General features: G+C 43.1%; 1 protein-coding gene across 9 annotated transcripts in view; it reads right to left on the reverse strand.

The window, feature by feature from the left end:
* LOC129857827 (receptor-type tyrosine-protein phosphatase U-like) overlaps positions 1-26,067 on the reverse strand; it is a 262,960-nt gene that overhangs the window by 33,540 nt on the left and 203,353 nt on the right. For 6 of the 9 annotated variants that reach the window (XM_055926446.1, XM_055926451.1, XM_055926449.1 and 3 more), the window contains 7 exons: positions 23,145-23,302; positions 19,703-19,890; positions 17,411-17,534; positions 6,963-7,039; positions 2,152-2,169; positions 920-956; positions 79-176 (listed from right to left, as the gene is read on the reverse strand). In XM_055926446.1, coding sequence (XP_055782421.1) covers positions 79-176; positions 920-956; positions 2,152-2,169; positions 6,963-7,039; positions 17,411-17,534; positions 19,703-19,890; positions 23,145-23,302 — 700 coding nt within the window. The remainder of the gene's footprint in view (positions 1-78; positions 177-919; positions 957-2,151; positions 2,170-6,962; positions 7,040-17,410; positions 17,535-19,702; positions 19,891-23,144; positions 23,303-26,067) is intronic. The other 3 variants (XM_055926448.1, XM_055926452.1, XM_055926445.1) reach the window with 1 other exon arrangement.

Consider the following 26,067-nt stretch of genomic DNA (forward strand, 5'->3'; position numbering starts at 1 on the left):
AGAGAAAATGTTATTGTGTCCCCCTTTGCACTGTGTGAAATGTGTGTATGAGGAGAGAAGTGTGAGTGTTAGACTCACCCTGCCTATCTCTACCAGTTTAGTGATCATGACGATGCTGAAGCAGTTCTCCTGCCACACCATCCTCCAGAAGTCATACACTGTCTCCTGTTTTGGCCCTATGGGACAAAGAGGTAAAACCATCACATCAACCATCTCAGTCAAAAACAGTTTGTTGTAAATACAAATTATCAATATGACTAGGTCCAGGATTGTTTCCTGACCACATGACCTGATACTACTGTACTAAGTCACTTTTCTTGGACACAGGATCAAGGTACATGCAGCTAGGTTATAAGTAGGACCAAAGAGTTTTTCCTGGTCAGGTCACATGCCCTACTGTAATTAAAGTTGTGCTGTACAGTGCTTCATAGCAGTGTTCATTGGTCTGTGGCAGCAAACTGTGGCTCAGTATGAGAAGTGACAGGTGAAACAGAAAACAGATCATATGGCCCCGAGGAAGACACTAACTCTCACTTAGTGAGAGATCACAGGTGTGGATGACTGACAGAGGGAGATCTGCACTCTCTCTCACTCTCTCTCTCTCTCTCACTCACTCACTCACTCACTCACTCACTCACTCACTCACTCACTCACTCACTCACTCACTCACTCACTCACTCACTCACTCACTCACTCACTCACTCACTCACTCACTCACTCCATGTCATGCAGTGGGTTGGTGGGTCACACATGCAGTCACCTTTTGATTGGATGGAGAGACACTTGAGGTCTGTCTGTGTCACTGTTGCTAGGTCCTACGTGGAAGTTCATTGGGTAGGTTGGTCAACCTCAATTTTACACACAAAAACACACAATCCCACACACAAGCACCCAACGCCAGACATGGCGGGATACTCACCCTGAGTGGCTATGAAGTGGTTGGATCGAAGGTAGCCCTGAAAAAGAGAACAGGGATGACATGCTAAGTAAGCCATCTGTGCCTCAGACAGTGCTTTCAGCATGTCCACGGCATCCACGCACCACCTCAACCGGTCATAGTGGTAACCGTAACCTCCTGAGATTTCACCTTATGCAAGCACAAGTAATATAACTACATAGGGACACTTGTCACATGCTGGAGATGACAAGGCATGCCAGTGGGTATGGTGACAATGACACAGCTCTATATGCTTACAGGTCACACAAACAATGGGCCACAAGGCAGACTCGTCTTCTGCAGATATGGGAGCTCCTTCAAACGTGCATTCCTCTTTACTTAGCGGTTATCTGTGATTTAGGTATGGTCGAGAAAAGGGTGCCTATTCACAATACCTCTTTCAACGGTATTGCCAGAGTACGATGGTGCTCTGGTAATTTTATTTTATTTATTTTTTATTTTACCGTTATTTTACCAGGTAAATTGACTGAGAACACGTTCTCATTTGCAGCAACGACCTGGGGAATAGTTACAGGGGAGAGGAGGGGGATGAATGAGCCAATTGTAAACTGGGGATTATTAGGTGACCATGATGGTTTGAGGGCCAGATTGGGAATTTAGCCAGGACACCGGGGTTAACACCCCTACTCTTACGATAAGTGCCATGGGATCTTTAATGACCTCAGAGAGTCAGGACACCCGTTTAACGTCCCATCCGAAAGACGGCACCCTACACAGGGCAGTGTCCCCAATCACTGCCCTGGGGCATTGGGATATTTTTTAGACCAGAGGAAAGAGTGCCTCCTATTGGCCCTCCAACACCACTTCCAGCAGCATCTGGTCTCCCATCCAGGGACTGACCAGGACCAACCCTGCTTAGCTTCAGAAGCAAGCCTGCAGTGGTATGCAGGGTGGTATGCTGCTGCATGATGAGCTACTGGCTTGAAGCTTGGACATGGCTCAGGTAGAAATAGACAAACATCTAAGATTCAATGGCAGATAAAAGGAAAAGAGATGGCAACCCTCAGAGTTTCTTCACTCTGCTGCAATCTGAACATTGTGACACCTTGGAGCAGCGTGCTTTGTGCCAACTCTGAATGCAGGCTCCCAAACACTAGACTGAAGGGTTTGAATTTTGAAAGAGGGATGTACTGCATGGGAAAGAGGGAAAAGAAAGGGATGGTAGACAATAGAAAGAGGAGTGAAGTACTTACTTCCCTGTTAATCCGAATCTACAGGGTCCAAAGTCGAGAAGGTGGGGAAGGTAGTAGAAAAAACAGAGAGAAGAGATAGAAGCTAGTTAATTATGGCTGGGGGCAGTATTGAGTAGCTTGGATGAATAAGGTGCCCAGAGTAAACTGCCTGCTACTCAGGCCCAGAAGCTAAGACATGCATATTATTAGTAGATTTGAATAGAAAACACTCTGAAGTTTCTAAAACTGTTTGAATGATGTCTGTGAGTATAACAGAACTCATATGGCAGGCAAAAACCTGAGAAAAAATCCAACCAGGAAGAAGGAAATCTGAGGTTTGTAGGTTTGCCTATCCAATATACAGTGTCTATGGGGTCATATTGCACTTCCCAAGGCTTCCACTAGATGTCAACAGTCTTTAGGACCTTGTTTGATGCTTCTACTGTGAAGGAGGGGGGAATGGGAGCTGTTTGAGTCAGAGCTCTGGCAGAGTGCCACGAGCTCACTCAGGCACGCCCCCGTGAGAGTTAGCTGCGTTCCATCGCATTTCTACAGACAAAGGAATCCCCCGGTTGAAACATTATTGAAGATTTATGTTAACCTGTTGGGGATGGGGGCGCTGTTTAGACTATTTATGCTAATTTGGCTAATTTTTGAAACGGCTTCCCACAAAATCCTTGATCGTACAATATGCATATTATTATTATTATTGGATAGAAAACAGTCTATAGTTTCTATAGGAGTTGAAATTTTGTCTCTAAGTGGAACAGAGCCCATTCTACAGCAATTTCCCTGACATGGATTCAGATTTCAGAAATGTTGGCCACTGTTCTGAAGTCAGTTAAAACGGCACTGATTTTGCTTTGACTATACGGACACTTCTTACGTCTTCCCCTGGATGCCTTTACGTGATGACGATTCCAATGGGGTCGATTGCGCGTTCACAGGCACTACAAATGAAAAAACCCTGTAGCTAGCAAGTCTTTTCTTGCTGCGTAACGCGCGTGGAGGACACCGACCCTCTCCTGTTCCAAGCGTTAGTTTAGCCTGTTATATTTCTCCGGTCATCTTTTCACTCGTTATAGGAGTTAAAAACATCATAAGGTAGTTAATTTAAAGCGTTTTATAGCAATTTATATCCGTTTAGTGCGATTTTGGGACATTTATTTCTTTAACGCTGTGAATAGGTGGGCACGCTTTCAGTTCATCCCGAACGCAGTTGGCATTTTCACATGGCAAGAGGACAGCTTTCCACCAAAAGACGATTACTCCCAAGAAAGGATCCTTTGCCCAAGATACTGATGGAAGAACAGCTCAAGGTAGGACATTTTTATTATGATAAATCGTGTTTCTGTCGAAACATTTTAGTGGCTTAGGACGCCATGTTTTTTGACGTAGCTTCGCTTGGCGCAAACTGTATTGAAAAGTAAGGATAAATTAAAAAATGTAATAACGCAATTGTATTAAGAATTAAATTGTCTATCAATCCCTGTCCACCCTATATTTTTTAGTCACGTTTATGAGTATTTATGTATAAGAGTAGATCACTGTCTAAGTGGCGCAAGGAAATTTTCTGACCAACTGAGCTACATTTCACATTGTCTAACCATGATTTTGGTGGCTAAATATAAACATTTTCGATCAAACTGTATATGCATGTTGTAATGTGATGTTACAGGAGTGTCATCGGAAGAATTCTGAGAAGGTTAGTGAAAAAATTAATATCTTTTTGCGATGTTGACTTTTATCGCTCACTTTGGCTAGAATCAATGCTGGGCTGCTAATTGCTATGTGCTAAGCTAATATAACGATTTATTGTGTTTTCGCTGTAAGACACTTAGAAAATCTGAAATATTGTCTGTATTCACAGGATCTGTGTCTTTCGATTCGTGTATGCTGTGTATTTTTACGAAATGTTTGATGATTAGTAAGTAGGTAAACACGTTGCTCAATGTAGTTTTTCTAGTCCATTTGTGACGGTGGGTGCAATTGTAACCTATGCCATCTACCTGAAATATGCACTTTTTTCTAACAAAACCTATCCCATACCATAAATATGTTATCAGACTGTCATCTAATGAGTTTTTTTGTTGGTTAGGGGCTATAAATATCTTAGTTTAGCCGAATTGGTGATGGCTACTGGTGTTGGTGGACAAATAAAAGATGGTGGATTATGCTAATGTATTTTTAGGTAATAGATGTACATCTTTACATATTGTGTCTTCCCTGTAAAACATTTTAAAAATCGGAAATGTTGACTGGATTCACAAGATCTGTGTCTTTCATTAGCTGTATTGGACTTTAATGTGTGAAAGTTAAATATTTAAAAAAAATATTTTTTTTGAATTTCGCGGCACTGGTTTTTCAGTGGGGGGGGGGGGGGTGTGCCGCTAGCGCCACGCTGATCCTAGACAGGTTAAAAACGTCCTGAAGATTGATTCTAAACATCGTTTGACATGTTTCTACGAACTGTAACAGAACTGTTTGACTTTTTGTCTGGCCTGCGCGTCATCAATTTGGTTTTTGGAACTAAACGTGCGAACAAAAAGGAGGTATTTGGACATAAATTATGGACATTATCGAGCAAAACAAACATTTATTGTGGAACTTGGATTCCTGGGAGTGCATTCTGATGAAGATCATCAAAGGTAAGTGAATATTTATAATACTATTTCTGACTTCTGTTGACTCCACAACATGGCGGATATCTGTATGGCTTGTTTTGGTCTCTGAGCGCTGTACTCAGATTATAGCATGGTGTGCTTTTTCTATAAAGTTTTTTTTTAATCTGACACAGCGGTTGCATTAAAGAGAAGTTTATCTAAAGTTCCATGTATATTACTTGTATCTTTTATCAATGTTTATTATGAGTATTTCTGTAAATTGATGTGGCTCTCTGAAAAATCACCGGATGTTTTGGAGGCAAAACATTACTGAACTAACGCTCCAATTTTTTTGGATAAAAATAAAAGATTTTTGGATAAAAATATGAACTTTACCGAACAAAACGTACACGTATTGGGTAACATGAAGTCCTATGTGTGTCATCTGATGAAGATCATCAAAGGTTAGTGATTCATTTTATCTCTATTTCTGCTTTTTGTGACTCCTCTCTTTGGCTGGAAAAATGGCTGTGTTTTTCTGTGACTAGGTACTGACCTAACATAATCGTTTGGTGTGCTTTTGTCGTAAAGCCTTTTTGAAATCGGACACTGTGGTGGGATTAACAACAACTTTATCTGTAAAATGGTGTGAAATACTTGTATGTTTGAGGAATTTTAATTATGAGATTGTTTGAATTTGGCGCCCTGCACTTTCACTGGCTGTTGTCAAATCGATCCCGTTAACGGGATCTTAGCCCGTCTCAGCCATAAGAGGATAATGAAAGAAGATTGAGAAATCTAAAGAGATAAAGGTTGCAGACAGGAGGAGAACCTGTATAGAGAGGTGTGCTTGTTTACATACAGTATGTGTGTGTGAGACTGAGTGTGTGTTTTGTGTGTGCGTGTGTGAGCGTGTGTTCGTGCATTCTTTCATGCACGTGCTGCCATGTGTGTGTATTGCTTTGGACTGTCTCCTTATTTAACAAATTAGAGGCTGTCATATAGCAGTCAGCAGGGTTCACTTGCTGAGTGTGGTGATGGAAAATACTGCACTGTATGTACTACAACACATGACAAACACAGGCAGCTGCCAAGCATGCATACACATACAGCACAATACTGTATACCCACACACACACAGCCACACATACAGGCACACAGCCAGGCGATGACTGACAAAGAGCTCAAATCAAATGCTAAAGAGAAAAACTATCTGAGAGCTCGCACTTCTTCAACCTCTGCTTTAACAAACAGAAAACATATTTCAGAGAGAGGATACACTTTTCCATGTAACCTCTGGTGAAATCGTAATGGGCTCTCCACAAGTACTCCCCTGTGGCAACGTATTTATTCATCATTCAGCGCCAGGACTAGCCTTGTCAGGGGCCAACTTGGCCCGACAGCGGGCAGCACCCAAGCATTGAGTGGCATATCTCTAATGATGCCTGGTCTCCCTGTGCCCTGACACTCTAATTGGCAGGAGTCAAAATAGGACGGACCCATTTTAGTGCCCTCTCAAGTGCCCTACCTATGCTAATGAAGTCCCCTAAAAGCATTTCTCCTCCACAAGTCCCATCTCTCTATATCTCTCCTGGCTTAACAATGTAAAAGGAGTGCTTTCACCTTTCCAACGAGGCATTTTAGACAAGTTTGTCTCTTATGATGGAATAATGTGCATTCATGACTGTACAGTCCAACAAATTGGTGATGCATGTTGCTCTACGGGAAACACATTCCAGTTGATGTAGATGGAAACAAGAAGTATAATGAAGTGAAGGTGAGCAGCCAAAGAGATCATGTCTCAGAGATGCTCCCCGTCTATCCAGGGATTGAACAACATCAATCCAGTCTATTCAATTCAGAGGGATTGGGGTATTTTACAAAGGGCTTTACCGCCAGGACTTGGTATTATAAAATGAATGTGGTGTCTATTAATAGCGTTTGATAAGGGGTTGTAGAGGTGGTCACCAAACAGACATGGCATCTGGCCGAATGCCAAGAGGAAGGTTTGTGATTGGATGGGGGTTGGGTGGAGCCTGGTGTTTCCAGGAACAGGAATAACTTCTCACAGGTAACTCTGGGGCACCGGATTGCTTAGGGCGACACAAAATACTGTGAAATGGACGGTGGTTTTTCAGAAAGGGATAAGTAATGAATTGATGTGTTTCCCAGTATAACACTGTGATTGGACAGGATTCTGAGCAGAAAGGAAGGTGAGCTGAGACTTACGTCTATGTAGTTGGCGTTGATGTAGTCGGAGTTGGGGTCTCCCAGGAGTGGGTAGAGCTTGACTCTGTGGCGGTTGTCTGGAATGAACACAATGGGAGAATCACATATTAGCCATGTTTCCAATTACATTACAGTACATCCACACCACATACAACTCAATTAAATAACACATCCATACATAAATAAAGAAAAAAAAGAAAAAAAGAAATCTGTACATAAAATAACACATTTATTGTAATAAATTGACAAGGAATGCCTACACGCATTTCACTATCACTTTCCTTTCAACCTAAGAAATAAAAGGTGTACAGCCATGTACACCTGGCTCCCGGGTGGCGTGGCGGTCTAAGGCACTGCATCTCAGTGCAAGAGGCGTCACTACAGTCCGTGGTTCACATCCAGGCTGTATCACATTCGGGCCGTGATAGGGAGTCCCATAGGGTTGCGCACAATTGGCCCAGCGTCATCCGGGTTTGGCCGGGGTAGGCCGTCATTGTAAATAAGAATTTGTTCTTCACTGACATGCATAGTTAAATAAAGGTTACATTTTAAATATACAAACGGTATAAATACAGCCAAACAATACAGCCCACTCAACATGTGGTAGAGTCGCATTGTACAGATCCGACTCAGGGTGATGACATCTTGCAAGGGGAAAGGTTACGGTCAATAATAACCACGCACACATGAATAGCAATCATACTATACTGCAAGTAAGTACAATTCATATTTAATGAAATTATGTATATAGTGTCCACACTATAATACTTCTCCCACCTTAATTTCAGAGGACAAGTACAATAGAGTGTCTAATTTGAGAAACAAACACCTAACAAGTCCTCAACTGGCAGCTTCATTAAATAGTACCCGCAAAACACCAGTCTCAACATCAACATCATGCGTATTTAACCAGGTAGGCTGGTTGAGAACAAGTCATCATTTACAACTGCGACCTGGCCAAGATAAAGCAAAGCAGTACGACACAAACAACAACACAGAATTACACATGGAAAAAACAAACATATAGTCAATAACACAATAGAGAAAAAAATACTATATATATATATATATATATCTATATACAGTGTATGCAAATTAGGTAAGGGAGGTAAGGCAATAAATAGGCCATAGTGGTGAAATAAATACATTTTAGCAATTAAACACTGGAGTGATAGATGTGCAGAAGATGAATGTGCAAGTATAGATACTGGTGTGCAAAGGAGAAAAAAAAGAAAGAAAGTTTGGGGCCATTTACAGATGGGCTATGTTCAGGTGCAGTGTTCTGTGAGCTGCTCTGACAGCTGGTGCTTAAAGTTAGTGAGGGAGATATGGGTCTCCAGCTTCAGTGATTTTTGCAATTCGTTCCAGTCATTGGCAGCAGAGAACTGGAAGGAAAGGCGGCCAAAGCAGGAATTGGCTTTGGGGGTGACCAGTTAAATATACCTGCTGGAGCGCGTGCTACAGGTGGGTGCTGCTATGGTGACCAGTGAGCTTAGATAAGGCGGGGCTTTACCTAGCAAAGACTTATAGAGGACCTGGAGCCAGTGGGTTTGGTGACGAATATGAAGCGAGGGCCAGCCAACGAGAGTATACAGGTCACAGTGGTGGGTAGTATATGGGACTTTGGTGACAAAACGGATGGCACTGTGATAGACTGCATCCAATTTGCTGAGTGGAGTGTTGGAGGCTATATTGTAAATGACATCTCCGAAGTCAAGGATTGGCAGGATAGTCAGTTTTACGAGGGCATGTTTGGCAGCAAGAGTGAAGGATGCTTTGTTGCGAAATAGGAAGCCCATTCTAGATTTAATTTTGGATTGGAGATGCTTAATGTGAATCTGGAAGGAGAGTTTACAGTCTAACCAGACACCTAGGTATTTGTAGTTGTCCACATATTCTAAGTCAGAACCGTCCATAGTAGTGATGCTGGACGGGTGGGCAGGTGAGGGCAGCGATCGGTTGAGGAGCATGCATTTAGTTTACTTGCATTTAAAAGAGTTGGAGGCCACGGAAGGAGAGATGTATGGCATTGAAGCTCGTCTGGAGGTTAGTTAACACAGTGTCCAAAGTAGGGCCAGAAGTATTAGAATGGTGTCGTCTGCGTAGAGGTGGATCAGAGAATCACCAGCAGCATTAGCAACATCATTGACGTATACAGAGAAAAGAGTCGGCCCGAGAATTGAGCCCTGTGGCACCCCCATAGAGACTACCACAGGTCCGGACAACAGGCTCTCCAAATTGACACACTGAACTCTGTCTGAGAAGTAGTTAGTGAACCAGGCAAGGCAGTCATTTGAGAAACCAAGGCTGTTGAGTCTGCTGATAAGAATGTGGTGATTGACAGAGTCGAAAGCCTTGGCCAGGTCGATGAATACAGCTGCACAGTATTGTCTCTTATCGATGGCGGTTATTATATCGTTTAGGACCTTGAGCGTGGCTGAGGTGCACCCATGACCAGCTCAGAAACCAGATTGCATAGCGGAGAAGGTACGGTGGATTCGAAATGGTCGGTGATCTGTTTGTTACCTTGGCTTTCGAAGACCTTAGAAAGGCAGAGTAGGATAGATATAGGTCTGTAGCAGTTTGGGTCTAGAGTGTCTCACACTTTGAAGAGGGGGATGACCACGGCAGCTTTCCAATCTTTGGGGATTTCAGACGATACAATTTCGGCTGATAATTTTAGAAAGAGAGGGTCCAAATTTCTGTTTGAAAAAGCTAGCCTGTGTATGTTGGTTTCTAACTTCCATGAAAACTTGTATATCGCGGGGGCTATTCGATGCTAATGCCATACGCCACAGGATGTTTTTGTGCTGGTCAAGGGCAGTCAGGTCTGGAGTGAACAACGGGCTGTATCTGTTCCTGGTTCTACATTTTTTGAATGGGGCATGCTTATTTCAGATTGTGAGGAAAACACTTTTAAAGAATAACCAGGCTTCTTCTACTGATGGAATGAGGTCAATATCCTTCCAGGATACCCGGGCAAGGTCGAATATAAAGGCCTGCTCGCTGAAGTGTTTTAGGGAGTGTTTGACAGTGATTAGGGGTGGTGATTAGGGGTGGTTGACCGCAGACCCATTGCTAACGCAAGCAATGAGGCAGTGATCGCTGAGATCCTGGTTGAAGACAGCAGAGGTGTATTTGGAGGGCAGGTTGGTTAGGATAATATCTATGAGGGTGCCCTTGTTAACGGATTTGGTGTTGTACCTGGTAGGTTCATTGATCATTTGTGTGAGATTGAGGGCATCAAGCTTAGATTGTAGGATGGTCAGGGTGTTAAGTATGTCCCAGTTTAGGTCACCTAACAGCACGAGCTCTGAAGATAGATGGGGGGCAATCAATTCGCATATGTCCAGGGCACAGCTGGGGGCAGAAGGTGGTCTATAGCAAGCGGCAACGGTGAGAGACTTGTTTCTGGAAAGGTGGATTTTGAAAAGTAGAAGCTCAAATTGTTTGGGCACAGACCTGATGCTCCAGATACTCAACTAGCCTAAAGAAGGCCAGTTTTATTGCTTCTTTAATCAGCACAACAGTTTTCAGCTGTACTAACATAATTGCAAAAGGGTTTTCTAATGATCAATTAGCCTTTTAAAATTATAAACTTGGATTAGCTAACACAACGTCCCATTGGAACACAGGAGTGATGGTTGCTGATAATGGGCCTCTGTACGCCTATGTAGATATTCCATAAAAAAACAGCAGTTTCCAGCTACAATAGTCATATACAACATTAACAATGTCTACACTGTAGTTCTGATCAATTTTATGTTATTTTAAATGGACAAACGAATAGCTTTTCTTTCAAAAACAATGGCATTTTTAAGTGACCTCAAACTTTTGTAAGGTAGTGTATATGACAGTCCTTATTTCTTTTATCTAGATCTGCTGTTCCAAACAAACACTAACACAACAAGTCTCTTAGTCCCAATGACTTTGTTAGTCTTTCAGGATGCTTGGCTTGTGACTATGCTGTGACCTGCGCAGTACTCCTGGTGTGTCACGAGACACCGGTAAGGCGTGTCCCAGTGGAGCTGAGTCTGAGGGCACAGGAGCGGGTTGGGTGTTTGTGAGAGAAAGTCCATCAACCTCTGCTGGAACCACTGAATGGCCCTGTTCCTCAGACACTGTTTCCTGTGGGGTTTTAACTTATATAATTCCACTCGCAGCTGTTCCGTCTGAAAATATGGTATTTTCTTTGTCATAGCGCACGCGGATATGGTCCTGATGTCTGCACATGACTCAACCATCAGTCAGTTTGACTACAAGGAGACTGGACCACTCTGACTCAGAATGACACCTGGCGACCCGCGCTTACTGTTTGTGAAGTTGCGGATGTAGACAGTGTCAATGGATTTTAACTGTCTTTCCCTCGCGTTGTGGTCATGTCTCGCATTAAGTTTCTCCTGCTTCCATTCCACTCGTGCTTTGATGTCCGTACGCAGTAGATCCAGATGAGCTATTTGCTTTCTGCCCATCAACATCTCAGCTGGAGCATGTCCTGTTGTTGTTTGTGGCGTGATGCAGTACTGGAACAAGAACCGAGAGAGCTTAGTTGTGATGGTTCCCCCAGTCATCCTTTTGAGCCCCTCTTTCAGTGTCTGCACAGCCCGCTCCGCTAAGCCGTTTAAGGCCGGGTGAAACGGAGCGTTGCGGACATGGCGAATCCCGTCTGCATGAATTCTTGGAACAAGTCACAGGTAAAGGTTGTTGTGTCCGACTCTTGTTGAACAGAAGAGAGTAAAGCATGAATTGCAAACACCTGCCAAAGTTTTCCGATGGTTGTGGCCGCTGTGATGTTGCTCATGATGTGAGCCTACAGCCACTTGGAGCGCGCGTCGACCATGACAAGGATCATGTGGCCCATTAAGGGCCTGCAAAGTCTATGCGTAGCCTGGACCATGGGTGGTCAGGCCACACCCACAGATTTTTGGGTTGCGGGTTGCGCCATCTTCTGGTTGATCTGGAACTCAGAACATGATTTCACTTTGTTTTCTACATCCTGATCCATGTTAGACCACCAGATGTAAGATCTGGCTAAACTTTACATCCGGGAGAACCCTGTGTGAGCCTCATGGACCTCATCCATGACTTGCAAATGGCCAGGGGTGGAACAACCATTCTGGACCCAGCTCAGTTTTGTGTTTGCATAAGGTCTCAGTCCATCATCCTCTATGACAGGAGGCCAACCGTGAATCGTTTCACTTGGGCCAGGATAGGGCCTTTGATAGGATCCCAGTCTGTCCACTGTTTGATCTGTTTGGCATTCACAGGTAAGTTTGACAATCTCTACATCAGGAAAATTGTCTCGGGAGGCACCACAGTTGTGCCAGGCATCTCTGGTAGCGGGAGACGGCTGACCGCGTCTGTATTTGAATTATCCTTCCCCTCTCTGTACACGATAGTGTACTCGTAAGCTGACAGTGTTAGGGCCCAGCGCTGTATCCTTGCTGAAGCCATTTGAGGAATGCATCTTGATTCGCTAAAAAGACTCAGTGGTTTGTGGTCAGTGCATATGGTGAAATGATGACCATAGAGGTACTGATGAAAGCGGTTCACAGCAAAGACTATGGCCAGACCTTCCTTGTCTAACTATGAATAACCCTTCTCAGCACTCATTAGTGTGCCTGATGAAAATCCAATGGGTTCTCTGACCTGTCCTCCATCTAATGAGGGAGTACTGCCCCAATGCCATAGGGTGAAGCGTTACATGACAGGATGATCTCTGTCTTGGTCAAAATGAACCAGCAGTTGTGTCGCTTCTAGTAGTGCTTTCACTTCCATGAAAGCTTTCTCTTGTGCTGGCCCCCACTTCCATGTACAGTCTTTGTGGAGCAGCTGATAAAGTGAAGCCAACATTGTTGACAGCTCAGGGAGGAACTTACCACAGTAGTTCACCATGACAATGGCACAACCTGAGCTCAGACACGTTCTTGGGGTTTGGAGCATCCTTGATTGCTCCACAGGATACAGACCCTGCGCTGTGATCTTGTGACCTAGGTATGTCACGCTCTGTGCTTGGAATGTGGACTTGCTACGCTTCAGTCGCAGGCCTGTCTCTGAGAATCTCTTTAACACCTGGTCCAGAAGGTGGAGGTGCCCCTGTAACCAGGCTGTCGCCCAGGTACACTGCTACATGAGGGATCCCCTGCAGAAGACTGTCCATTGTCCTCTCTCTATGGTCTGGACGCCACTCTGAAAACCAAGCGGTTGTACCTGAACAAGCCTTTGAGCGTGTTGACTGTGACATACTCTTTTAAGACTTCATCCAGGAGGAGTTGTTGGTAGGCGCAACTCATGTCAAGCTTTGAAAACGTCTTCTCTCTCGCGAACAGGTCCTCCACCCGTGGCAGCAGGTAAGCAACCAGCCTAGAGGCCCTGTTGATGGTGGTTTGTAGTCCCCACATATATGCCACGTGCCATCACTTTTCAGAATGGGAACAATTGGAGCTGCCCAGCTTAATGGGAGTAATGATGTTTGTTTCCTGCAGCCGCTCCAACTCATCCTCAACTTTCTTTTTCAAGCCGTAAGGCACTGTCCTGGTCTTGGAAAAGTGAGGTTTGGCCTGAGGATCCACAAACATCTTAACTGCAGTGCCCTGCAGTGCGCCCAGTTCATCTTTGAAAATCTCAGAGTACTTTTGAATGACATCGTCAGTCACTCGTGTGTGTTTTATCTCACCCCAGTTCAGTTGTATTTTGGTGAGCCAGTAAACTAGGCCCATTCCCTTTCACCACCAGGAGCCGTGCTCTTGCTTCCTGGTTGTTGTATGCAATGTCCACCTCCAGAGCCCCAAGCAATGGCATTGTCACACCGGTGTACATACACAGTCTGATCCCTGCCGGTGTGAGGGCTGAAGCTTGTTTTGAGACCCATATTTGATTGTAGGTCTCCTCACTGATAACAGAGGCAGAGGCCACCGTGTCAACCTCCATTCTCATCTGCTTTCCATCTACCTCCACTGTAGCATAGATAGGCTCTGTGCGCGGCTCACTCACATTAAACATGTTGTAGGAACAATGCTCATCCTCCTCCTCTGTGCTCTTTAGGTGGTGAGCTACTGACTGCAGCTTCTTAGCTGTGAACTTGCCCTGCTCAGTCTGGCTTGCTCCTTGGACCCCTGCATTTTTTGATAATGTCCCTTTTTGTCAGCAATTGTGACAGACAGTATCCTTGAACTTACAGTTGTTTGCATAATGTGTTCACCCACATCTGAAACATTCCACTGCTTATCCCCTTTTTCCTGCCGCCTCTTTTGTCACCTGACGCACTGCACAACTTCCACTTTCGGCCTTTTGAATATTTATAGCATTACAAGCCATCACCATCCCCATCCCTTGAGATAGTTCCAATGATCTCTTGAAAGTCAGTGTGGCTTCCACCAGCAAACAGTTCTGTATGCTGTCATCATTAATGCCACAGACTAATATATCATGGAGCAAGTCCTCTAACATAGCCCCAAACTCACAATGTTCAGAGAGTTCACATAATTCAGCAACAAAGTTAGCAACAGACTGACCGGAAAATGGCAGTTAAACTTGAACCTATGGACAATCACTGACGGCTTTGGATTGTGGTGAGTCTGAACGAGAGCAACTAAATCCACAAAATTAATTTCTCCCGGTCTCCGTTGTGTAGCCAAATTCCTCATTAGCTTTTAGGTTTTAGCCCCACAAACACACTCAAGAAAATAGAGCGCTGTTTAGCCTCATCTGTAATACTATTTGCCAAGAAAAGTGTCCCAACCTTTCTCTTCCATAAACTCAGTGATAGTCCCAAACATTGCCATTATAACGGCAACTTGTCCTTGACCCTCATTAGCGATTTTCACTTGCTACTGATTGTCGCCATCAATGTTTCCCTCGAGTGGCGGCTGCTCTCTGTCGCCTATTAATCTAGCTAACTAGCTAGCTAGCTAAGTGACTACCTCCACTGTTTCTTAGCTAGCTAGCACATCGCCCTGTACATGCTGATAAAGTTTTATCCTCGTCACCAAAAAGACGTAGTAACTTGACAAGGAATTCCCACACGCATTTCAATATTACTTTCACCCTAAGAACTAAAATGTGTACAGCCATGTACAAACAATACAAATACAGCTTAACAATACAGCCCACTCAACATGTGGTAGAGTCACATTGTACAGATCCGACGGGGTGATGTCATCATCCAAGGGGAAAGGTCACGGTCAATGCCAACAATAACTATGCACACATGAATAGCAATTATACTATACTGCTGGTTAGTACAATACATATTCAATGTAATTATTTATATAGGGTCCACACTATAACATACAGTCAAAGTCAGAAGTTTACATACACTTAGGTTGGAGTCATTAAAACTAGTTTTTCAACCACTCCACTGATTTCTTGTTAAGAAACTATAGTTTTGGCAAGTCGGTTAAGACATCTGTTTATGCATGCCCATGCCCTAACCCCACCACCTCTATGAGGCACACGCTGTCTGCCATCTTCCCGGTAGAGTTGAAACCAGGATTTATCTGGGAAGAGCTCACTTCTCCAGCGTGCCAGTGGCCATCGAAGGTGAGCATTTGCCCACTGAAGTCGGTTACAACGCCAAACTGCAGTCAGGTCAAGACCCTGGTGAGGACGAAGAACACGCAGATGAGCTTCCCTGAGAAGGTTTCTGACCATTTGTGCTGAAATTCTTTGGTTGTGCAAACCCAGTTTCATCCGGGTGACTGGTCTCAGACAATCCCGCAAGTGAAGAAGCAGGATGTGGAGGACCTGGGCTGGCGTGGTTACACATGCTCTGCGGTTGTGAGGCCGGTTGGACCTACTGCCAAATTCTCTAAAACAACGTTTCGGGTTCAGGTCTGGAGACTGGCTAGGCCACTCCAGGACCTTGAGATGCTTTTTACGGAGCCACTCCTTAGTTGCCCTGGCTGTGTGTTTCGGGTCGTTGTCATGCTGGAAGACCCAGCCACGACCCATCTTCAATGCTCTTACTGAGGGAAGGAGGTTGTTGGCCAAGATCTCGCGATACATGGCCCCATCCATCCTCCCCTCAATACGGTGCAGTCGTCCTGTCCCCTTTGCAGAAAAGCATTCCCAAAGAATGATGTTTCCACCTCCATGTTTCACGGTTGGGATGGTGTTCTTGGGGTTGTACTCATCCTTCTTCTTCCTCCAAACACGGTGTGTGGAGTTTAGACCAAAAGGCTCTATTGGGTTGGAGTCTGTTTGATTGAGTGTGTGGACAGGTGTCTTTTATACAGGTAACGAGTTCAAACAGGTGCAGTTAATACAGGTAATGAGTGGAGAACAGGAGGGCTTCTTAAAGAAAATCTAACAGGTCTGTGAGAGACGGAATTCTGACTGGTTGGTAGGTGATCAAATACTTATGTCATGCAAAAAAATGCAAATTAATTACTTAAAAATCATACAATGTGATTTTCTGGATTTTTGTTTTAGATTCCGTCTCTCACAGTTGAAGTGTACCTATGATAAAAAGGACAGACCTCTACATGCTTTGTAAGTAGGAAAACCTGCAAAATCGCAGGTGTATCAAATACTTGTTCTCCCCACTGTATATGGCTTTTTTATTGCGGTTTTGGAGCAGTGGCTTCTCCTTGCTAAGAGGCCTTTCAGGTTATGTCGATATAGGATTTGTTTTACTGTGGATATAGATATTTTTGTACCTGTTTCCTCCAACATCTTCACAAGGTCCCTTGTTGTTGTTCTGGGATTGATTTGCACTTTTTGCACCAAAGTACGTTCATTTCTAGGAGACAGAACGTGTTTTCTTCCTGAGCGATATGACGGCTGCGTAGTCCCATGGTGCTTATACTTGCGTACTATTGTTTGTACAGATGAACGTGGTACCTTCGTTTTACAATTGGATGAACCAGATTTGTGGAGGTCTCCAATTTTTCTTCTAAGGTCTTGGCTGATTTCTTTTGATTTTCTTATGATGTCAAGCAAAGAGGCACTGAGTTTGAAGGTAGGCCTTGAAATACATCCACAGGTACACCTCCAATTGACTCAAATTATGTCAATTAGCCTATCAGAAGCTTCTAAAGCTATGACATAATTTTCTGGAATTTTCCAAGCTGTTTAAAGGCACAGTCAACTTAGTGTATGTAAACTTCTGACCCACTGGAATTGTGATACAGTGAATTTTAAGTGAAATAATAAATAAACAATTGTTGGAAAAATTACTTGTGTCATGCACAAAGTAGATGTTCTGACCGACTTGCCAAAACTATAGTTTATTAACATGAAATTTGTGATGTGGTTGAAAAACGAGTTTTAATGACTCCAACCTAAGTGTATGTAAACTTCTGACTTCAACTGTATTTTTACCTCAGGTTCTTCCACTGAGGTAAAAATATCTATTTTACATGGAAGACCTGGCCAAAAGAACCTACATATCAATATTTTCATGTAAGAGAATATAACACATATTTGCAATTGACAATATTGCTTACGGTGATCAGTGCATTCGTCCCAAGAAGGCTGGCATGTCCATGATGACTTGCATCCCATGAACGTGTCATGCCTCCCTTTAGTTTTGTCCTTATTTTTGGTGCAGTCCCAGCCATCAAAGAAGCTCTGTGGAGGGGTAGGGAAGTATATGTTAATGATACTATCACCAATACCACACTTCCCCTATCGAGTCAAACATATTTACAATGCGTCTCTTCTAAACCATTATATCTGCAGTTGTCTGTTGTGTTTGAGCGACGTAAGGGGAAAATAGAAAATGATTGGGTATAATTGGAGCAATATCTTTCAAGTAGTGAGCCAATGCATACATCATGACGGTGTAGTGCAATTCAAAGACCATTCGAACTGAAAGGGAGTTCAAAAGCATCGTAGATGACAAGTAGCTACCTGTTCACATTAACTGATCATGCAGAACATGTGGAAGAACCTTAGCTTCATGTTCACACACAGACAGAACACTCTAGAAAATTCAATACGTCCTGCCTAGTCATAGCCCCATGCACAACTCTGCTCCAACATGCTCCTGTCCTCTCATCAACATGTCCCACTATCGCCATCCCATGACAGTCCTGACTCCAGGGCAACCCCAGCAGCGGGATCCAGCTCTCTTATGCTCTCATCAGCCAAACTACTCCTCTCCCCTAGCGTGTGGGGTCAAGTTTCCCCCCACACACACCCCTGTGGTTGTTCAGCCAAAGGGGAGGGGGGGGGACTGTGGGTGAATCCAAGCCTGCATGCTGAGCAGGGGAACCTGCAATCCCTCTGCTCCCCACAGAGAGAGTAACCACCCAACTCTGCCTGGGATTACACCAACCCCCCCCCCCCCCCCACACACACTTTTCCCCAATATAGACTTGGAGAGTGAGGCCCATTGATTGGGGTGGAGGGTGCAGGGAGGGAGGGAGGGGTTAATTGGTTCTGAGGATCACACAAAAAATTAAGAGTAAACTCGAATGAAAGACAAGACGAGACACAGTGAAGAACAGTCTGAGCCGTTACATAACTGTGTTATGAATAATTTTGCTGCAGTGTTCACAAATTATCGCTGTCTTTTTTCTCCCCCAGTGCAATATTACTGTGTCAACCAGCCCACCGGTTTTGACTACTTTCCTTTTTCCTAATCATGGAGAAGTATCCCACCGGGGAGAAATGCTTCAGGGCTGTGTGCCCTCCAAAATGTGGCCCAACGCATCCAGACAGCCATGATAATCAGCCTTTACAGAGGTACTGGAATAATAAATGGGTTTAGTTCTGCTTGTCTCCCAAAACAAAACATTTCCCTCTCTACCTATGGTAAAGTACAGACTCAGTTCCACAGTCTGAATGTCGAGAGATATTCAATTATTTAACTTTTATTTAACTAGGCAAGTCAGTTAAGAACACATTCTTATTTACAATGATGGCCTACCCATGCCAAACCCTCCCCTAACCCAGACGATGCTGGGCCAATTGTGCACCGCCCTATGGCACTCCTGATCACGGCTGGTTGTGATACAGCCCGGGATCAAACCAGGGTCTGCGCCACTCGGGTGCCCTCGGGAGATAATGGAACCGAGGGAAACTCTCCATAACACACACTCCCTGATGCATAAAGACGTTTGGAACAGAGCCTATAAGTCCCCCAAGGCTTCTCTCCTTAATTGCAGGCAATGATTTCACAAAATGTCTCCCTCGTTGTGCCATGCACGACTTAAGAACACTTTCAACTTGGTGGCATCCTATACAAGCCCAAAAACCTCTGTTGAGAATTCTCCTCTAACCAGAATACAGAGGATCTTCTTTTTTCAGTGTGGTACTGGAGGTCAGCCAGGAGTTGGGAGCTACCGAGCCCCGGATGCTGAGACAATTGGCAGTCACTGGGCTGGGAAACAAATGGCCTCCTGGTCTGGAGAACCCCTGGGGATTGGGGGGCTTCATCAGCTACAGCCACTCTGACAGAGGGGCTATTTGAGCTCCAGACAATGATGATTTATTAATAGTCTCACAGTGAACTTGGTCCAAGAAGTGTATTTTAACCCTGATCATACATTTTTGCAATCTGTAAGAACTGGGATGTGAGTGATAACTTCACACAATCTGACTACTAAATGCATAATCTCCTGTCTACAATTTTGACTTTTAAATTATGACTTATTCTACATTTTAAACCCCTAAATAGTGTATGATGACATGACTACAAACTTGTATTTTCTCACACCTTCCCCAGCAATACACCATTATACCACCCAAACACATATCAGCCACAACCATGCCTCTGTACCTATACTTCCTACCTCGTACTCCTGTTTGAAGCCGTACCCCTCTGCAGTTTTCATCTGGTTGATGTGCTGGAGAAGGTCAGCCACGCGCACAGCAGGGTGGAGCTGACCGGTGTGGTAGGGTGAGCCCTTACGCACACACTGGCGTTGCGGCGAACCCCCCAGAAGACTACTAGACTCGTTCACTGAGCTACACTGCTCACCTGTGAGAGAAGGACAAAGGAAGGGGGCACCATTAGGCATAGAGTTACACACAAAAGGTGGTATCTGAAATTAAGTAATTTGCAACTTGATTTTTCATATGAAACTCCTGTTGAAGTCAATGCCAGTCAATATTCCATAGGCTCAGTGGTGACCCGTCATCTGCCCCACCTGTTTTGAGGGGGGTACATTTTTGGGGGGATAATTTTTTTTCCTGTTTTGCTTTGTTATTTTGCCATTAATACACGTCCCATATCAGATTGCAAACAATGTAAAACAAATGTCATTGAGTTAATAAAGCCGCAAACAAACATGGTCTTTTTTTTGCTTTCTTGAGTAAGGCAGCTCCAAAATGCAGGTGTTTCAGCTTAGCTCAGTGCTTTCTGTGGTGGTGGGGCAAGCCAGCAGAAAATACAGAGCGTTGCGCCTGATTGGCTTAGTTTTCTGTCATGATTGGCTGAGTTTTCTATCACTCATGGGGCAGTACGTCACCCCCAAGTCTAAGGTTAGAGCTCGAACATTTTAGCCCCTTGGGTTACAAGTGCCCATCCATTAAGGCTCAAGGTCATTGGCCACAGATACAATGACATGACATTATATCTACAGTAGCAATCACTATTTCACGTCACCTGCCTGTTATTCAGGGGAGAGGGTGTGTGGTCCAAGTCTGGGTTTAAGGATTTAAAACATCTGTCTGAAAGGGTTTCAAAACATGAGAATTGTGCATCACATATACAGTAGAAAACGCTGTTATTAAACTCTGATTACTGTGGAAATCAAACGTTGTGGCTCAACTACACACCGCATAGAGACGAACTTCACAACCGACAAAAGGAGGACAATAGGTACGTGCTTGGCAGAATTATAGCGTGCATTAAGTTGTGTAGTTTACTGTTCGGACTTGGTAGTGCACATGTAGCCTATAGAGAAATGTAATGATTGAATATTGTAAGAGCTTTCATTGTCTGCTTATGTGCCCACGTTATTTATTATACGGTTCTGACTTGATGTACAAGGAGAATACTGTAAGAAAGGCCCATGTTTATGTCGCTCTGTAAATTAAAAAAAATGCTGAACAAATAGGCAGCATAAAGGCTACATTCGTCTCAGCTCGCTCATGTCTTAATCAAAATGACGGCTTACCTCTTAACCGCTTATCATCATATATGCCATTGCCATAATTTCCACTGTTATATTGCTTATATAGGTCTATCTCACTAGTATCTTATTAATAATTTTAATTTTAGGCAATTCTAGAATTATGCATTTATTTGGTTTTCTTACTTTGTGCTTTTCTCTATGAGGAGGGTGATAAGTTACAGACCCAACACCACGTTATTATAGTATCCCCTCCTCCTAACCATGTTTGTTTGGCTAGTAATATTTGATTGAGATGACACCATCTAATCTAACTCTTTGATTAAATAAATGTATCAGGGCCTGGTTGTATACATCATCTAAAGTGTTCCCTTAAGGGTTTACCTTAAGGGATAATTTTCCCTTACCTAAGGGAATTGTTTAAGGGCGTTGCATAGAGCCCCTCAAATATTTCCTTAGTTTGAAGGCATGTATGGCAGAAAGAGTATCTGGTTACCATGGAGACGGCCTGATTCACTGACTAAACTCAAAGAGAACGCTTTAATTTTGTAAGATAGCAAAATAGAACCTCTACAATCAAGACAGTTTAACCAAATTACCTCAGAAAGTAATAAACCACTTTTTTCTCAACTTATATTTATATTACTTTCTAGTACGTCAAGCTAGCTTACAGAGTAGCTGGGTGATTCTGCAACTACGATCACTTCTATGTCCTCAGGGTAAATTTGGGGGATTTTATAAAAAAAACATATGTTTTTATTCTTTATATGTTAAGTTCACACTACAATCACCCCAGATATCTTTAACACCTCTCTATCAAGTATTTTAGCTACTTTTCAGATGCATTTTATACCTCAATTTCACTGTTTTGTCCTTGTCCCTGACCAAAACTTTTGAGGTTCTAGTATGTTTTTCTATGAGAAAACATTAATAATTGCACATTATATAATGTTATCTCCTAGAGAAATAGTAAATAAAATAAAATCTATATCAATATTTATGGGGATATTTTTTGTTGTTGAGCTCTGCTAACCAGTCTCTCACCTGCCCCACAAAATATACCTGTCCTCCACCACTGAGGGTAAATTCCTCATTAACAAAGTTTTGTCAAGAGAATGTTAACTTAGTTACCATGGAAACGTATTGCGACACTGAAGAACATGGCTGCAGCGGACAGTTGTTCCAGATATGATGTCCAGAAATTGAAGCTAAATCTAGGTAAATATTACTTGTGTAGAGAACATTTTTATTGTCAGTCATTTCCAAACAGATGATAATTTCTTTAATTCGTGGTAGATGTAGATGTATAAATTAATGTGATACAAATTAATTGTATGATATTTAATTTTCAACTAAAACTGATGTTTAATGACGTGATCGAAATGGCATTTGTCTATGGCTGTCTGAGAAAAATGACAAAAATATATACATTCCTGAATACTACGATCACAGCCATTATCAGATATTATTTCTAGACAATTATAAAAACGATTAAAATTGTGGTAAAATGGTGTTTCAATAAGTTTTCATTTCTGAAAGCTTCCCCAAAGTGCCCGAAGTTGCAGAATCCCCCAGCTAAAGATAGACTAGCAAGTTAGCTTTGTAGCCATGGATTGTGCACCCTCCATTATTTAGCTCAGTAACTACAGTAGCTAATTTAAGGGGGAAATTCACCTTAAATGTTTTTTGCAACTGACTTAAAGTTAAGGAAACTTTAAGGAACAAGATGATTTTCCCTTCCTTCTCTGTTATGCACCTTAATATGTCAAGATATCGAGATGAGAAGGAAGACAACTAGAATCACAAATAATTTTCTTGCCTGAAGGTGTTTCACTTTTCTTCTGTTTGCAATTGTATTGTTCTTGTTATCTTATTAGACTGTGGATCTGCTGCAGGGAGCATAGCTGCTTCTGAGGTATATGAAGCTTTTCTAAATGGACTAAATGGATGTTGTCGGAGGTATAAAGTTCACACACAATATTGCGGGAGCGTTTGATGAACATTTTGGGAAAAGCTTGTCCTACGTGATTATGTGAGTGAATATTTTAGTCCTCAGGTGTTCCAGGAATGAATCATAGCTTGATTGCTGGTGTCTTCTTTTTATTTTAAAGCACATACTGCAGGTGTGTGTGCTTATACCTGTGTATGTGTGTCTTACCGCGCATGCTGCAGGTGTGTGCCATGCGTGCTGCAGAGAGGGCCACACACTCATCCTCCTGCAGGGTACTCTGGTCAGTGAAACTGCGCTCCATCGAACCCATGTTACTCTTCTCCTGACGGTACATTATGGGTGTCTTATTGATGTTCACTGGTTTCCTACAAACACACAGAGATGGAGAGGGAGGGGGAGGGGAGAGGGGGATAGAGAGAGCAACAGTTTTATTTGGCGACTGAAACTCTTCATTGGCAGCGAGAGAGCACAAGCATGTGAATGATCGATTGGCAAAACAATGGAAAAGTAGGAGGGTGGCAGGACCAAACCACAGCCAAAGCAGCTAGACCAGCCTCTAATTGAATATGTCACCCTTTTCCCCTTTAACGAGTAAACCATGTCACTTCCTGTCAGAGCAAATGTAGCAATCATGCCGCTAAAAGCAAACTTCATGGTGGCTTAGTTTCTTCTCCAGTGTTGTGCATGCCATAGATGTGGACTCGAGTCATATGACTTGAGACTCGACTTCATATAAAATTAGAAATATTTTTCACAGGCCTAGATACACAACATAACCAAAGGTATGTGGACACCTGCTTGTCGGGCGATTAGGCCTGGCATGCAGTCTGCGTTCCAATTCATCCCAAAAGTGTTAGATGAGCTTAAGGTCACGGCTCTGTGCTGGCCAGTCAAATTCTTCCACACCGATCTCGACAAACCATTTCTGTATGAACCTCACTTTGTGCATGGGAGCGTTGTCATGCTAAAACAAGAAAGGGCTTTCCCCAAACTGTTGCCACAAAGTAGGAAGCACAGAATCGTCTAGAATGTCATTGTATGCTGTAGCATTAAGATTCCCCTTCACTGGAACTAAGGGGCCTAGCCTGAACCATGAAAAAGCCCCAGACCATTATTCCTCCTCCTCCACCAAAGTTTACAGTTGGCACTATGCATTCAGGCAGGTAGCGGTCTCCTGGCATCCGCCAAACCCAGAATCGTCCGTTGGACTGCCAGATGGTGAAGCGTGAATCATCACTCCAGAGAACGCTTTTCCACTGCTCAAGAGTCCAATGGCGGCGAGCTCTACACCATTTCAGCCGATGCTTGGCATTGAGCATGGTGCTCTTAGGCTTACTGCTCGGCCATGGAAACCCATTACATGAAGCTCCCAACTAAGTTATTGTGCTGACGTTGCTTCCAGAGGCTGTTTGGAACTCTGTAGTGAGTGTTGCAACTGAGGACAGACGTCTATGCGCTTCAGCACTTGGCGGTCCTGTTCTGTGAGCTTGTGTGGCCTAAAATTTCGCGGCTGAGCCATTGTTGCTCCTACACGTTTCCACTTCATAATAACAGAACATACAGTTGACAACGCCGGATTCAAAACTTCGAATTTTTCAATTTAAATTATTGTACAAAATTTTTGCAACTAATAGAATGTTATATATATGGGGGATACAATCTTCCCAGCTCTGTAGATTCTGCTGTGAGGAGGCAGAGTCATTAGACCATTTATTTTGGTATTGTCCGCATATAGCTCGTTTTTGGTCACAGGTCCAGGAATGGTTGAAGAATTGCAACATTTGCGTAGAACTAACGCTACAGATAGCAATACTGGGGGATCTGAAAAGCCAAAGTCAATCAATCAATAATATAATAATTATTTTAGCAAAAATGTTTATTTTTAATTTACAATCCGTGGAAGCTATGAGAATAGGAAGATTCAAATCTTTTGTGAAGCATCACAGCACAGTTGAAAAATATATGGCAAATAAAAATCCGAAATGGATGATGTTGGAAGATAGATGGGAAAGGTTGAGTGGAGCTGAAGGGTGGGACTAATAACAAGATAAACAATGTAGGGCATACGGGATCTGTGAAATGTGTATAGGTGCGGAGCTATTGTGAAATAGCACAGTTACAAGTGGAAATCAAACTGGATGGACAACAGAAATAGAGGAAGGACTAAGAACAAACAAGAGAGAACTATTATAAAGTAGACTGTGTCTGTAAAATGTGTATAAGATGTATAAATTGAAGGTAAAAACAGAAATGTTTATCAGTTTACTCCAATTGGGGGATCGGTGGTAGGGTTTGCGGGGAATAATAATAAAGGTATACTCTTTAAAAAAAGTATGTATGTCTATGTAGGTATGTGTATGTATATATGTGTATATGTATGCATACGTGAATGGATATATATATTTACCCCAAAAAATATGGGGGATTGGAAATGATGCAGACAATTACATTGGAAGCAACATTCTTTCCGCAATATTAAGCTGATCCACCCCCCCCCCCCCCCAAAAAAAAAAACAAAAAAAAAAACAGAACATACAGTTGACCAGGGCAGCTCTAGCAGGGCAGAAATTTGACAAACTGATTGCTGGAAAGGTGGCATCCTATGACAGTGCCACGTTGAAAGTCACTGAGCTCTTCAGTGAGGCCATTCTACAGCTAATGTTTGTCTATGGAGATTGTATGGCTATGTGCTCAATATTATACACCTGTCAGCATCGGGTATGGCTGAAATAGACAAATCCACAAATTTGAATGGGTGTCCACATACCTTTGTATATATAGTGTATTTTAATAGGCTACATATAGTGAAAGGGGGTTACCTAGTCAGTTGCACAACAAAATGCATTTAACCAAAATATGTATTCCGCATTTAACCCAACCCCTCTGAATCAGAGAGGTGCAGGGTCTGCCTTAATCGACATCATCGGTGCCCGGGGAGCAGTTGTTGGGGGTTAACTGATGCTTTAACAGACTAGAAACGATATGAACTGAGTTCTCCCTACAACATGCCTGCTCAATGTGTAAATGTATGTTTTTTTACCTGTCGTGCTTTGTGTTTTATTTGTAAATGTGTCTTTGTATGAAAATGAATGTGCTGCTATATTGGCCAAGTCTCAATTGAACAATCGTT

The sequence above is a fragment of the Salvelinus fontinalis genome, chromosome 6 (genome assembly GCF_029448725.1).
Source record: "Salvelinus fontinalis isolate EN_2023a chromosome 6, ASM2944872v1, whole genome shotgun sequence".
NCBI classification, from domain to species: Eukaryota; Metazoa; Chordata; class Actinopteri; order Salmoniformes; family Salmonidae; genus Salvelinus; species Salvelinus fontinalis.